Raw genomic sequence first — 16,579 nt, 5'->3', positions numbered from 1 at the left:
AAATTCTCCCCAGAACCCATCAGGAACCAGGTGTCTGAGCAGATCCTCGGGTCCACAGGCTCTGGAAGTGAGGCACCTGCTTTATCAACTTAATTCTGTCACGGATCCCCAGCTCCAGCGAATTCTGTCTCTAGGGTCACTCATGCTGGCAGCCATGCCTGAGAAAAGTGCAACCAAAGCAGCAGCTTAGATAACAAGACCCTTTGATTGTATGTGAATCCCGCATAGCATAGCGCTCTTTTCTCTGTTCTATGTGCAGGGATTCCATGTATGATTTCCTAAAGGTTTCTGTTGCTAGAAAGTCTGCAGAGCACTCTCCTACATCTTCCTGAAGTGTTCTCCTTACAAACCTAGGCTGTTGTGCAGAGTGGGACACAGATTTTGTCATTTCAGAGAATGGGATTCTGCCCTCCCCAGACTTTCCAGACAAAGAGCATTGCCTCTCCTCTTGCTGCAAGGTTGTGCCAAACCACTAGCCACAAAGTCTCCTTCTCTACGTTTTCCAGATACTCGGAGCAAAGAATTCTCAAGGTAGGTTGACCTCTGAAGATTCGGTCCCCACAATGTCTCCAGCACCTTCTTCTGTTTCAGACTTAGTTCCGTCTCCTGGCACTGACTTTCTGGCTTCTCTTCCCACCCTCTATTTTTCAAATGCTTAAAAATTTTTGTTATTAAATGTTGAGTAGATTTAAAAATGTATTAAGTACATATAAGTTATATAGAATCATAATCCAATGAGCACCTGGGTACCCATGGCACAGGGAAAGAAAAATCACATTATTCTTAGCCCTGGAGTCCTCAGGACATTCCTCCACAACCCCATTTCCCTTCCTCTCACATCCAAGGCAAACACTACACTGAATTTTGTGTGTATCACACCTTTGCACTTCTTAATAGATTTCCTACCTGTGCTTGAATCTGTAAACAATACATTGCTTACTTCTGTATGTTTTTAAACTTTATATAAAATTGATTCATACAGTATATATTCTCAAGACAATCTTGTTTTTGAGATTCACTTAATTGTTGCAAGTAGCTGCAATCCATTATTGCAGTGCTTTATAGTTGTCCCTTGTGAATGTATCACAGTTTTTTTTTTTAAATCCATTCTACCCTTAGTGACCTTTAGGCTGTCATGTTTTCCATCATGAACAGGGCTCCTGTAAACATCCTTGTACATATCTCCTGGTACAGGTATACAAGAGTTGCTCTAGGCATGGAATTTCTGGGTCTTAGGGTAAAAATCGGTGTTATCAAGATAATTCCAAATCATTTTTCAAGGTGCATGTTCCACTTTGGAATGCGCCCATCATCACTGACTGCTTTGTTGCGCTATATCTTTGCCAGCAGTTGATATTGTCCAATTTCCTAATTTTCACTAGTCTGGTAGATGTAAAATGGCATTCTGTGTAGTTTTGTTTACAGGATTGCTGAAGAGGCTGAGAATATATTCATATGTTTATTGGCCATTATCTTTTCTCTTCTTGAAGTGGCTGTTATGGGATAACTGGTAAAGGATAGGGCACAGACCTCAGAGCCTGGCCCTCAAGGACAGGAGTCCCAGCCTAGAGTTTAGTTTCTCAGCTATTTTGATGGCTGAGTAAGTAGAGGCTCTTCTAGCCACCTGCATCCCACCTTACCCAGTGATTCTCCCTCAAAACTGTCATATGGTCTCTGTCGCGTAAGACCAGCTTCACATGGCCTCCTTAAGCAGGATCCAGGCACTTCATGACCCACGATCCGGTAGAGAAAATGGGCTGCCTTCCTGCCACATTGCCAGCTCTGTGCTGCAGGCTGCGCACCCCAAAGATGCTGCTTAGGACTCCCGGCTGGACACCCCCGGAGTCAGACAAGCTCCGTCTGTGAGTAGTCCATCCTCACTATCACACGAGGCCTTACTGACTGGATCTGTAAGTACTGAGCTAGGTGCTAGAGACAGAAACAGGAAAAGACCATCAGGCCTAGCCCTCAGCCGGGATGGGGGGACAGAGCCATCCGCCCATGAGGGGCTCGGCATGGGTCTCCCCAGGCCTCCGCGTACGTCCCACGCCACACCTCCCAGACCGCCCCCTTCACGGTGAGGAGCCTGGGTCTAAGCCAGTGGGAGGAGCGTCGCGTAACCGCGCCGAGCGGAGTGGGCGGAGCCGAGCGTCTGCGTCGCTGCTGGTCGCCTAGCAACGACGCAACGGGGAGCAATGGAGGCCAACAGCAGCAGGGAGCTGGAGGCCAGGAATTATCTGGAAAAACATCAGATTATGGAGTTGCTGAACTTTCTCACAAGCGCCCTCCTCTTTTTCCGGCCGGGTAAGTGTCTTGCCTACCCCTTGGCTTTCTGTCCCTCACCAAGCGGTCCCCAGAAACTCCCGGCATAGCTATCCCTTCCCGCCGGCGTCCCGCGGGGCCGGCTTCCCTCACAGATACCTCCCCGCGACAAACGCACACTTTCTCCTGCCTCTCGGCTACTTAATCCCTTCTGCTGCCAGTTTACGCTGTGGGCTTCAATTAAACGAGGACTTGCTGAACGGCCTCTTTGTGCTTGCCACTAGCCGGGTGCTGCCGGGTATAGGGTATAGGGCTAGTGGCGGGTGGGCGAGAGGCTCCACTCCTCAGTACTGTGTGACCGTGGGCAAGAGTCTGAACTTCAGTCTCTTCTGGAAAATGGGGATTATAATAGTACCGATCTCATGGCAAAGTGGGGAAGATTAAGTGAATACTGTATAAACCATCTTTATGCCTGGTAAGCAACAGATGTTTCCAGTGTTAGCCCTGCCCTCAAAGAGTTTTTAATCTGGTGAAAACAGCTGATAGGGTAAAACGGAAGGTCGTTCTTGAGACAGATTTTCTTGGCATTTTTAAAAATACATCTGATCCCCTTACAAAGTTTGAATCATTTCATAATTTTTGTGTGGTCTGTAAATTTAAATGTTATATTAAGGTGAAAATGACTTGATGTCCTTCTGCCCAGGGTGCAGAATTGTAACTTGCCAGCCTCATATAGAGTGTCCAAAATGCCAAAATTGTCCATTTGCTTCTGTCAGGAAATGTAAATACCAAACATTCCAGTCTAGTGGTTTTAAAATAGCAAAGCAATAAAAGCTCTGCAACAATTAAAAATAAATAGAAAATGAAAAATAAAGTATAAAGGAATGCACTTCTTTAATGCACTGAGGAAAAGTTGCTATCATACTAATTCTTAAAAACCTATTTTTTGAAAAAAGTAGTCACCGTCTCTTGCTGGTGTTCAGTACTGTAGTGGTAAAAATAGTCTTGCTGTTAGATGCAGCAACCATATCTATGTATCTATATATCAGAACTTCAGAAATTGCAGAAGTAAAACCAATGAATCATCACAGTAGTAATCAGTAAAAGTGTATTGTGCACACACCAAAAAGTCAGTCTGCAAACCAGTAGCACTCAAACCAAAACAAGGAATGAGTCTCAGAGATATATTGCTTTAAAGAGACTTATACAATGAGAAGGCAGTGACTGTTTATTCTTTACAGTAATTTATTATAATATTAGAATTTTCTTAAATGATAGAGAATTAGTAAGTGGTTATAACCTCATATCAACCTTGGGAAACAGTTTAAATTTTGCTTATGATTTCCAGAGACATAAGCAAGAAATGACCTGGGTCAAGTTAGTCTTGCAAAATAAGCTAAATTAGCTTTGCTCATATGACTAAACTCGTTTTGTCTGCTCGGGGAATTTTTCAAGGCTGGTCTCCATTTGCTGTTGATTTTAACAGTTCTCCCCCTTTCGGTCATTCTCTTGGCGGACTAAGAGTATGACCAACTAGTACAGCGTTATTCTCGGTTATCACCATTGAAGTAGTCAGGCTGAAGAACCAACAGACACTGCGTTAGTTGAGTCCTTAGGTGAGAGAGCCACCTTGTCGCTGTCTTCATCTTCATGTGGTTATTGTTGATTTCATCCAGTCATCTGATGAATGTGAAGACATTTTATTTCAGGAGGCTGTGTTGCAGGTGAGTTTCCACCTAAATGAGGCTTCTGTATGGTGTGAGCAATCAGGTAATTTAACGAGAGGCATCTCTATGGAAACAAAAGAAAAGTAAAGGCTAATCATTTGAGCAAATTTTAAATTAAGTTTCTGAGTTTGGAGAGCAGCCATTTGAGAAAATTTCTAGATTTGAGTTGGAAGTATCTCTTGATGGTGGAGTGAGTATGGCTGTTACAGTATGGTGGATTTTCCTGGTGACCTTTCTAAGTGGCTCCGGAACAGCAAGCTTGCAGATCACCCACCCCTGAGCTGTTGTGGTGATTTCTCAGAGGTTTTATCAAGTTGTCCAGCTTTAACTTGCCTCGGGCTTCAGGAAAGGGCAGTGTGTTTCATAGTGATTTGGAGGCTTCTGGAAAGGCAGTTGTGTTTCATAGTGATTCAGAGTCAAAAGAGTGGGAGAAAATTGGAAACGTTAGTTTGGAGTATTGTAGTCAACTATTGGAAGAAACTAAAAGAATTCAAGATCCAGTCCAGTTTATAGATAGAAAATAAAACGTCAAAGAGGGTTAACAGTACCAGAATCTGATCTCTTACAAAGGCGTATTACTGAAACATAAATTTTCTCTGTATAATCATCCCCACTGCTGTCAAAGATAACCACAGTAAGATGAGTTTGTTTGCAAATTCAGTCTAGTTTCAGCAAAGTTGATCCGCTTATTTATATAACACACAACAAGAACAGTGATTGACCAATTGGGCTCTTTTAAATCTGCTTTGCTGGAACTTTTCATAAAGAATCTTAGGTTAGACCTTTAAAGTCTCTTTAGGCTAAGAAATCAAGCCAAGGACTTGTATGGTTGTGTCCTGCTACAAAGAGAACAGTCTTACTGAACTTACACAGATACATATATTGTCATGAAAAATAAGAATATTTAATAAGAGTTTCAGAATTCTGGAGGAATCAGGTGGGAAGAAAACGATAAGTGTTTCAACTTTTGTTTCAAAAATATACTTTACCAATTTCTGGTAAATCATGTATAGTTTAAAAGAGTAGGAGAGGTCCCTTTAAATCTGGAAAGCAAAACAATAAAGAATCAGCAGTATTTTAAATGAAATCATAAAAGTTAAAATCATCTTCATCAGTTCATTCAGTCGTCATAATTCTTGTTTTGCTTGATCTTGGTTAGTAACTTTATGAATCACTTTTCCACTAGAATTCTAGAAATCTTTACCCAGTTCAATATTATGATCTTACAATTATCAGAAACCTTTACTTGTCAGAGTCTGTTTGAATCTATTTGAAGATGAAGCACTTTTCACGATCATTTTTGCAAAAGCATCACAGGGAAGCAATAACTGTCTATGAGTGACTAAAGACTTAAAAATAACCATGATTAAAGAGCTGGTGAGTGTTCACACACAAAAATGATTCAGTTAAGAAAGAAATTTGGTAATTTTTATGGTATATAATGTTTTAAAATAATAGCTGGAATTATGACTAATAACATACCAGAACATACCAGGTTTTCAAGAATTTCATATAACTTCTGAATTACTTATTTTAGTGATATATCCCATATAAATATGATCTAAGAAAATTAAATATTGCTTTTATTTCACAGTGTTTCCCATGCAATTTAATATATCAAATAAGCCTAAATAAATTAACATTCCTCTTTTTACTGCATTCAGAATTTGATTTAGAAAGTTTGTTTAAAATGTCAAAATATTTAAAATACTTCATCAAATAGAATCATTGGTCACTGTGAAACAATAGTTATCCATTGAAAGTAAAGTGACTGAAGATTTCAGAGGCAAATGCAGAAAGTCATATAGTTGTAAAACAAACAAGCAAATAAAAATTAGCTCTTTTAGTATCGATAAGACTTGGGGGTTTTTTTTCCCTACATAGTCAAAGACCTGATAAATACAACGTGAAGCACAGGAAATTATTTTCATAAAACACATCTTCCTTTCCGAGGCAGATGACATTAAAGCTAAAAATTTTTGTGTACAATTTCTTATTAAGAGCAGATCAATAATCTTAAAAAGTTGTGATTTTTAACAAAAAAACAAATTCTAATTTTGTATCATTATGCTTTTGATATTAGAACTCTTTTTTTAAACTTAAATCCATTTCAGTCTTAGCTTGAAAACACATAAAATTCCTTTCTCAAGAGTCTTTTTCCACAAACCTTCTACAACTTTTATATCCATTTAGGTTTTGTTTTGTCTTTTTTCCTTTCTTATTCTGGAACAAAAAAAGAAACCCCTGTCCTTTATACCCTTCCTTATCTAAAGAACACATTCTATTTTCTTTACCTACTTTTTATGAAGTGTCTTTTCACTCTTATTTTTTCTAATATTTTTATTTGTACATGTTAATAATAAAATTTAACTGTAGTCTTCGCTTTCCAGTAAAAACTAGGAGGCAGGCAATTGTGAACTATCATATATTAGCATTCCATAGTAGATTAGCAAATTTATAAATACATAATCATAAAAAAGTATACTTTTTAGAGACGTGTTTTTTACAGTACAATTTTTAATGTGGCAAAAATGTACCAATAGACCCAAATATTCTTTCTCTCTTTGTAAAAGTTAAAAAGCCAAAAGTAGATAAATTAATGTTTAGCAATCAATATGTCAGTATATTATCTTCTCTGGAAATGATCTAGATATTCAATGAATATCCATTATTTAGTTTAACTTAGTATAAATTTATATTTACATTTATTTAAAACGCTTGGCTTTTAGCAATTATACTTGGATTAGACATTAAACAGTCAACCATTATCTTAAATTACTTTTCTCTTATTTATTTATTTTTATCTTAAGTTATTTTTCTTATTGGCAAATTCCTTAACAGAAATAGACACAAACAGAGATTTTATAGCTTTCATTTTAAATTTTAGTCATGTCTCGGGGACCATAATACAAAACTTAAAAGAATAGTTGGATCCAAATTGTGTTTCTGGCAAGTAGACTAAGCTAAGATTACCTGCTGAGATGGCTGATGTTTTTTCACCAAAAATTTTTTATTTGCAGGCTGTGAGAAACCTTTTAGAGCTATTTTTGGAGTTATTTTTTCTCTTAGAGGCTTCTGCATACCAACCAAAGAGTGCATTTCATTGTCTCTGACAGGTTTGGGATCCTCTCTTTTAAGGGTGCCTCTTAAGTGGACTTCTCTAAGTTAGAAGTTCCCTTACGGTGGTCACTACAATTCCAAAAGTACACGCACACACTCACACACTCATACCTGTTCCCACTCACCCCATCGACCCGATAGAACACAATTTTGGTATGATCGGTATTCAGAATTTACATTATTATTATCAGGCAGATAGCCACAGCTAATGCATATAGTGTGCTATGATTACATTGCCTTTGTTGTTTTCCTGGAAGTTAATGATACATTTTCTATGTTGGCTTAAATTTTCTGTGTAATTATCACCAATTTATCCATATCCTCTTTTTGTCACAAGTAGAGATCTCGTCTCACTACATTTACACTCATCAGGTAGTCACCACCCGCACCCTCTCCCCCAGCTCTGTCTTCCTGCTCCAGGCTGGGCTGACTGCTCAGCCGCCCTGCCCTCACTCACTGTGTAGGTGTGCTTATTCAGAGTTTCCACCCAAGCCCCCCTGGCGGCAGGGGACAGGGGACCAGGGACCCATACCTGTAGTGTCTGAGACCTTATCCTGATGCTGCATAGCAAGTTGCTTTGAAGTCACTTGTTTTATCTAAAAAATTAATGAGTTTTGTTCTTCTGCAGATACACTAGTGTCCCCCCATAGCCATGGTTTTGTTTTCATTGGTTTTGGTTACCTGCAGTAAACTGCAGTCTGAAAATATTAAGTGGAAAATTCCAGAAATAAACAATTCATAAGTTTTAAATTTCTCACTCTTCTGAGTAGTGTTGATGAAATCTTGTGCCATCCTGCCCAGGCTGCGAATTGTCCCTTTGTCCAGGACATCCACCCCTTAGTCACTTAGCAGCCATCTCAGCTGCCAGACTGACTGTGGTGATTGATATTGCAGTGCCTGTGCTCAAGTGACCCTTATTTTACTGAATAATTGCCCCAAAGTGCAAGAGTAGTGATGCTGGCAATATGGATATGCCAGAGAGGCTCCATAAAATGCTTCCTTTAAGTGAAAAGGTAAAAGTCCTCAATAAGGAAAGAAAAAAATCATATGCTGAGGTTTCTAAGATCTGTGGTAAGAACAAATCTATTTGTGAAATTGTGAAGGAGGAGAAAGAAATTCATGTGAGGTTTGCTGTTTGCACCTCACTCAAACTGCAAAAGTTACAGCACAGTGTGGTAAGTGCTTGTTTAAGATGGAAAAGGCATTAAATTTGTACCTTAAGGGATTTTGAGAGAGATCACATTCATATAACTTTTATTATGGTATGTTGATATAATTATTATTAGTAATCTCCTATTGTGCCTAATTTATAAATTAAGCTTTATCATAGGTATATGTTTGTGTAGGAAAAAAAAGTAGTATAGATAGTGTTCAGTACTGTCTGTGGTTTCAGCCATCTACTGGGGGTCTTGGAGTGTATCCCTCCTGTATGGGGGAGCTACCGTTTCCTAATGTTTCATATTACTCAGCAGAGGATGATTAATGCTTAGAAAGAAACACTGTCTATTTTGGGTCTTTGCAAAGCTCCTGGCAGTGTCTCAGTGTCTCAGAAAACCTTGGAATTGTAACAGGGTTATGGAATGTAACACTAGACGGTGTGGTCGGGCTGTTACTGTGGTGGGAACACTTCCACAATCCCACATCTTTGATCCCCAAATTCTAAAAGCTCTAAAAACCAACAGATTTTCATAACTCATTTAACAGTAAAATCTGCCGTAATCTGAAGTCCTTTGGCAGGAAAATCTGGCCTTACCTGGGGTTTACTGGGAAATAGAGCCCCTGGCTGGGCAGTCATTCCCAGTGACAACTCTGTGCTGTGGAAGGAGGGAGTATACACTTTTAGGGGGTGACTTTAAATAAATTAGAATTTTTTTTTAAAGGATGCACTTGTAGTAACCGAGGTGAGAGATACTGCTGTGGTAGTGGTGCGGGTAAGATGAATTTGAGAGCTTTTGAGGAAAAAGACTAGGATCATCATGACTGACTAGATTTGGGTGTTGCTGATGCTTCTCATATTGAGTTAGTAGAGTGTGGTCGGTCATGTCTGCAAGCTTAGAAGTACATTGCCTAGCTTCACACTGGCTGTGTGGCCTTGAGCAAGTGACTGTTGTGAGAAGTAAATGAAGTAATCCATAGAAAATGCTTAGCATAGTACCAGGCACGTAGTAAGGGCTCAATAAATATTAGCTATTAGTATTGAGACATTATACTCGAAGTTTATCTCCCTTGAAGAACTGATTGTAATTATCAGCTGACATTTATGCAACTTAAGTGGTTAGTACATTTGGCTCTTCCCTTCATATTTTAAAAAGTCTGTATCTTTATTACATATATTTCTGTTGTAAGCATGTTCAAAACATTTTTAGAAGCAGGTGGAGTGTAAATTATAGAATACAAATTTAAACATAGCACCTCATGTAATCTGAAGGCAATACAGCAATAAATTTCATCAAAGTAACATACCAACTTTCATCAGCATTATCTACTTATTCTAGCCTTAAAAAGAAATGTAGTGAGCTGAAATTCAAACTAGGCCGTTTTTCTGACTTTTATATGTAGTACAGGAAGAAATGACAGAAGACTACATACATGATGTGATTGCCTTAGGAACTATTTGCTGCTGTAGTGTATTAAAAATTGCACAAAAATACACTATGTTAGATAAAAAAAAAAGTCTGTCTGCTTCTAGTTTCAACACATTATTCCAAGGAGTGAAATAAATTGAAGAGAAACTTATATCAAGAGAGATTTCAAAACATAACCTGTCACAATGTGTGAACTCTATTTGATTACTGATTTTTAAAGAGTGTTTACAATTGACAACATTTGTGAGACAACTGGAAGATTGAATAATGCCTGGCTATTTGAGAATATTAAGAACTTTGTTAGATATGTTAACTACATCAAGAGAATCGTATTGTGGTAACATGAAAACAGAATTCCCTCTTCAACAAATGGTATTGAGAAAACTGAATAACTAAATGCAGAAAAATGAAATTGGACCCCTGCCTAACACCACTCACAAAAACTAACTTGAAATGGATCAAAGGCTTAAACATAAAACCTGATACTGTAAAATTCCTAGAATAAAACATAGGAAAGAAGCTCCATGACATTGGTCTTGGACATGACACCAAAAGCACAGACAGTAAAAGCAAATATTAACAGGTGAGATTGAAACTTACGCACAGCAGAAGCAGCAGTCAACAAAATGAAAAGGCAACCTATGGAATGGGAGAAAATGCTTGCAAATCATATATATGATAAGGGGCTAAAACCCAAAATATGTGAAGAACTCATATAACTCAATAACAACAATAAAAAACCAATGAGTAAAAATGGGCAGAGGAACTAAATAGACATTTTTCCTAAGAAAACATCCAAGTGGCCAACAGGTACATGAAAAGGTGCTCTATATCACAAATCATCGGGAAATGAAAATTAAAACCACAGTGAGCTATTAACTCACACCTGTTAGACTGGCTGTCATGGGTGGACCTTGAGGACATTGTGCTAAGTGAAATAAGTCAAATACTGTATGCTGTCACTTATATATGGAATCTTAAAAAGCCAAACTCATAAAATCAGTTAGAATGGTGGTTACCAGACGCTGGGGGGCGGAGGATAGGAAAGATGTTGTTTAAGGATACAAACTTGCAACTAGCAGATAACTAACGCACAGCATAGTGATTACAGAGAACCATGCTGTGTTGTAAACATCAACCTTGCTAAGACACTAGATCTTAATTGTTCCCATCACAAAAAAACAATGATCATTTGTGATGTGATAGAAATATTGGCTAGCACACACCAAAATGTCATACGCCTTAAACTAACACAATGTTACATGACAACTATACCTCAACAAAAAAGAGAAAGAGGGTCCTTATCTTTTAGTGATACACATTCAAACATTCATTAATGAAATATAATGCTGTGATTTACTTCAAAATAATACAGGAAGAGGGGAACTAGGTGAGATTATGGTGAAATAAGACCAGCCACAGTTGACGTTGGTGATGAGTTCATTATACTTTTCTGTCTACTTTTATATGTGTATGAAATTCTCAGTGACATAAGTTTTTAAAATAATATATATGTAAATCCTGGGATTAAAGTACAGTGATGGAGCAGATGTGGCACTCACCATCTAAGCCATACCACTTTACTTCTTTTTGCTTCTTTTATTATCATAACTAACCTGCATTACTTCTGGAAAGTGGATTGATCTTGGTATTTCATTTTTCACATTCTTTAAATGAAAGATGATAGCCTATGTATCCAAAATGCTGTCTTTATGTTAGAAATGAACATTTATGCTTCCTTATTGGAGGACTGTATTAATCCAAGTGTTTGTTCTTTTAAGTCTGTGTATTTTTCCCTTCTTTTAGTTGACCTTTCCTGCATCGTGCTGTTCCTTTTAAGGGGTTTTCAACTGTCTGTAAATTGGAGTCACCTAAGGAGCTTTTTTAAAAAATGTGCACGTCCAATCTCTGGACATTTTTATTCAGTCATCTGGAGTAGAGTACTTTTGTGTGTTATTACTTAATTGTCCAATGTCTTGACTTTCCTGCAAGCAATGCCTATATTCCCAGTACCTAGTATAGTACTTCAAACATATTTAATAATCGTTACATGACTATTTCCACGTGTGACATATTTTAATTTCATATCAGAAAGAACTGGAACCATTCTTTTACAGAAAAACCAAGAGAGTATTTAATATCTATATTGGAACGGCTGAGAATTGCCAAACTAACAGGCGTGGCCTTCCCTTTCTTTATGGATAACTCTAACATTGTGGCTATGTTTGAGATGATGGATTCCTCGAATAAAGGCATCATATCATTTATCCAGTATAAAGAAGGTCAGTATCTTCTACAGATTGAGCTAATGGTTCATGGTCATTCCATAACTTTGTCTAGCTGAAACAAATTCTCATGTTGTAAATTTTCCTTCCTTCTTATTCTGACTCTCATAGCCCTAAAAACCCTGGGTCTGTGTACTGCAGATGAAGTTTTAAAAGATGATGGACATGGAATAACTTTGGAAAAATTCCGGCGTGAAGTGTAAGTTTATTTTTAAATGACTAATATTTAAATAACGTGGCATGATTTCTAAGTACAATTAATGTATTTTAAAACAGAGCTTCCTGCCTTGTGATAGAAACATTTCATTCCCTGAAACTTTCAGCTGACTAGAAAATGAGGACAGAGAGGGCTGACAGTAGTCTCTAAGTCTGGATGGCGGGAAAGGAGAAGATGCTGGAGTTAGGAAGAGCTAGAGGCACCTGCATTCTTTTCTCAATGGGAAACCCCAGCAGTTCTCAAAGAGTGAAGTAGAGGAGCCCCAATCTGCTAGAAGAACTAACAGAAAAGCTTTCAGCTCAATACATTAGTTGGAAAATCTTTGTATAAAATATAGAGTAATAAAATTTCTCTCAAAATACCTCCTCAAAATGACTTCCACAAAGTAAATGTTTATTAGTAGTTTACATATCATGCCAGCCTGAAAATTTTGAAGTATTACAGCATGAAAAGTACTAACTAAATGCTGTCAGAAAAAAAAAAAACACTGGAATAAAATTTGATAGTTGTAGCAGCCTCTAGCTAATCTAGCTCAGTTTGTTTAAAAGTTTTATTTAACACAGTCCAAGGTCAAGGAAAAGTTAGAAGAAAAAGAAAGTTTAAGATTCTCATCTCATCATTAGTTATATAAATATCCAACAGAAAATTTAATTACATTCCCTACCCCAGTGAAAGATTGAAGCACGGTGCTCTAGCTGAAATGTTTGATCCACAAAGCAAAGGTTGTCCATTGTCACATGGAGTGGAACTAGGAAGTATTCTAAATGGAAGGACATCTGTGGAAAATGAGAGCAATCCTATTTCAATCACCATCTCATAATGTGTTTTCTTATGGGAAATACAATGAATTTCTGAACTATAGGAACTTCAATTATAAACATACATTTTAAAGTGATTTTTTAAAAATTTATTTGATGTATTAGATTATCTACAACAGTCTCCCTTAATTGGCATAGGAAATTAAAAGTCAGTTATAATATATTATCTCTGCTCTTGTATGTTAGTCAACAGACATTCATCATTTATATTTGAATATCTGAGTTTTCATGGTTTCTGACCTTTTTGTATTTGTTTTCTTAGGAACAAGAGGACTCAGGAAATATGGTCAGCATTTTAATAACACTGTAAGTCCAAGATAATAAATGATTGTATAAAGTTTTCATTTGTCCAGTTTCATTATTTGAGAACTTGATCATATAACTTGAAATCCAACTGGCTTTCTCTTTGTTAAAAACAAACAAATAAAAACCCAAAAACCCAAAAACAACAAAAAAAGACACTTTATTTTCCAGTGTTAGGCCAGTTTGTTCTCAAATTAAGTAGAATCTCAACATCTTGTTGAGCCAGTTTGTAAATTCCAACTTCATTTAATGCCGCTGTGGCAGGAGGTTGCCCCGAAGTTGACTGCAAGACATCCTTCAGAAGTAAGGCAGAACCAATATTCAAATTCAAAACAATACAGGCTTCTTTTACACTGTTTTAAAAAAAAAAAAGCAGAAAGGAAATGAGATCTCCATTATGTAAATCATCTGTATTATCCTATAACAATTTCATTCTGAAAATCTAACAGCATATGCCCTTTATAAAAACTATTTATGGATTAACTATTTGGCTCTTTTAAGGTGTTTTGACTGTATATGTACAGTAAACTCTGTACATATACAGAGTTTATACTTCATTAGACGACTTACTGTAAGGTAAGAGGATTGTTGTTTTCAATACATAACCATTACTTCCCAAAATATACTTGATACTAACAGTCTATTAAATGTAGCTAAGACTTTAGGTAGATTAGGATATGGGAAAAGAGAAAATTAAGGATAGGTAGAACACTAAAATAAAAAAGCACAAGTAGATATCTTACTGAAATGAGCAAAAAAACCCTTTCATTTTGTATTTAAAAGGAATACTTTATAATCTCAGAAACCTAAATAATTGAAATTTTAAGTCAACAATTTCTAAAAATACTTCTAACATACATTTATAGCTACACTTAGAACCAACATTAATATCAGATGTTTAAGAAAACAAATTTTCTTCAGGCCTGGCCTGTTATCCAGTGGAACTGCATTAGCTTCATTTTCTATTTACTTCTCAGTAATAAGTAAATAGGAACATTAAACCAAATTTTAGAAAACATAGCCCAACATATAATTTATATCCAGTTCTGGTCAATTTGGGGGGGTCATAGGTCACACCTTGTATTACTGGTACACGAATATTTTAAATTGTTAATTGATGCTATATATATTTTTACATCACTGGAACCCTAAAGTTGTTAAAAAAAAAAAAAAGGAATCAACCTCCTCTAACAATCTGATACATTAGAATAAATTGTTAAAAACTGAGCTTACTGTTTAAAATAATTCTCTGGCCTCTTGCAATAGTGGGAAAACAAAGGGAAAAGATTCCGAGTCATATCGAACTGCAGCTGAGCCGCTCCTCCTTCATTGAAGTGATTGGCAAGAATTATCTGAAACAAAGGACAATTCATACAGCAGCTGCCTTTATCATCACAGCCCCAGATACAGTCCACTCCTCCTTACTTCTTGGTAGATGTATATATCCAGCTTCTCCACAAGCATTTGCCAGAAAACTTTAAATAAGGAGAAGCAAAGCTGCTGCTCCAGCTGAAGTAGACGGTCGCGTAAAGTGAGCAGTAACGGGCAAGCCGCGCTGGACAGGGACATCACCGCCTGCTCTGCCTGAGATGGCAGGGACAGCCACCTGGAAAACAAAACCGGCACTGCACGTTAACGCTTATTTTGACATTTTTCATCACTATTTTTAAAGATTTAACAAATCATATTAAAGTGGGGGCAGTGCACTGTTCTGGGGCATTTTGGAGGAGAAAATGTACAGCCCAACGTGAAAAGCTGTCTTGGAAAATAAATGTAAATAAATGAAAAAAATTCTCTAGTTCTCAATTAAATACTCTTTTATTTAATGAAGATAATTTTTAAAAAATCTCAGATTTTAATGACTTACTGATATAAACCAGTTAGAATGTAAAATGCATTAGCATTTAAGATATCAGCTAATTTTATGCTCTAATTTTCAGCAAAATAACAGGGACTAATAACACTTCCAAACTGCTAAAAAGTACTCTGTGTGACAGGACTGTGCCAAGACAGACGGACCTGCCTGCTCACAAGGAGCTCACAGGGTGGGTGGGTGGGGTAATAAGGGCACCCCCAGGGGACCCTGACAGGCTCCACCACAAGCCAACCGCCCAGGTGCTGCAGGAAAACCTTGCTTAGTCGATGGGGACAGGCTAGGCCATTCAACCCCATTCCATACACCAGCAATCTGTATTTACAGACACCTCTGAAGGTTAAGTTATGATCAGTTTATTCTGAGTAAGAATGTCTGAATATACTTTAGGAAGATTTCCATCAAAAACAGTTGTACGTTTGGAGTGCAAAAGGCCAAACTCTGTGCTACCTAGACACCTTGGAAATCTGACTGTATGTTTCATCTCTTAATTTTTACCAAACTGGAGTTGAGAGTCAACTTACAAGAAAATACAGAGGACTTACCTTTCTTTTTTATACAATTTTGCAGCATCTTTAACTTCTCTAAAAACATGATCTACTTGCCGGGTCAACATGTCATGCTTTAAACGCTCTAACAGGTTAATCATGTCATCAAAGACAGAGCTCTCCATAGATGCCAGTTGTCCCAGCTGCAGTTTACTGAGAGTGTTATTCTCTGCGAAGACTTCCAGGGCTGCCTGTTGAAGTTGTAGAAAGAACTGAAAGCAGAAATGTGTTAACATATTTATTAAGATACTTCTTTTTTAACAGCTTGAAATATAACTTATATACCATACAGTTCACTCATTTAAAGTATACAATTCAGTGGCTTTTATTAGTACATTGAGTTGTGCATCTATTACCACAGTCAATTTGAAGAATGTTTTCATTATTCCAAAAAGAAATCCCACACTCTCAGCCATCATCTCCCACTCCCCTTAGCAATCCCCTCCTCACTCCCCCATCCCTAGGCAACCACTATTTGTCTCTATGGGTTTGCCTATTCTGAACATTTCATATAAATGGAATCATACAAAATCTATGGGTCTTTGTGACCAGCATCTTTCTCTTGGTATAATGTTTTCAAGGTTCATCCATGTTGTAACATGTATCAGTACTTCATTTCTTTTTATTGCCAAATGGTACTCCATTATATGTATATCCATGTTTTCAGTTGACGGACATCTGGGTTCTTTCCACTTTTTGTCTACTATGAATAATACTGCTGTGAACATTTGTGTACAAGTTTTTGTGCAGACATGTGTTTTCTTTTCTCTTCAGTATACACCTAGGAGTAGAATTGCAGGATGGTATGGTAATTCTATGTTTAACTATTTGGGGATCTGCC

At 37.3% G+C, this 16,579-nt stretch overlaps 2 protein-coding genes across 2 annotated transcripts in view; one reads left to right on the top strand and one right to left on the bottom strand.

The window, feature by feature from the left end:
* The first annotated feature begins 2,176 nt into the window (after positions 1 to 2,176).
* On the top strand, positions 2,177 to 13,354 carry EFCAB10 (EF-hand calcium binding domain 10). The gene is made up of 4 exons (XM_015234555.3): positions 2,177 to 2,304; positions 11,812 to 11,976; positions 12,091 to 12,178; positions 13,277 to 13,354. The coding sequence occupies exons 1-4, from the start codon at positions 2,196 to 2,198 to the stop codon at positions 13,311 to 13,313; spliced, it is 399 nt and encodes a 132-aa protein (XP_015090041.1). The 5' UTR covers positions 2,177 to 2,195; the 3' UTR covers positions 13,314 to 13,354.
* The window catches only part of RINT1 (RAD50 interactor 1), a 21,134-nt gene continuing 17,851 nt past the window's right edge, over positions 13,297 to 16,579 (bottom strand). Inside the window, exons 12-15 of the mRNA XM_006198503.4 lie at positions 15,736 to 15,950; positions 14,743 to 14,923; positions 14,551 to 14,669; positions 13,297 to 13,670 (exon numbers count right to left, since the gene is read on the bottom strand). Coding sequence (XP_006198565.1) covers positions 13,478 to 13,670; positions 14,551 to 14,669; positions 14,743 to 14,923; positions 15,736 to 15,950 — 708 coding nt within the window. The 3' untranslated portion in view covers positions 13,297 to 13,477. The remainder of the gene's footprint in view (positions 13,671 to 14,550; positions 14,670 to 14,742; positions 14,924 to 15,735; positions 15,951 to 16,579) is intronic.

Source organism: Vicugna pacos, chromosome 7, assembly GCF_048564905.1.
Source record: "Vicugna pacos chromosome 7, VicPac4, whole genome shotgun sequence".
Taxonomy (NCBI): domain Eukaryota; kingdom Metazoa; phylum Chordata; class Mammalia; order Artiodactyla; family Camelidae; genus Vicugna; species Vicugna pacos.
Note: the sequence above shows the minus strand (reverse complement) of the source record. Positions and strands in the feature narration are given on the sequence as shown.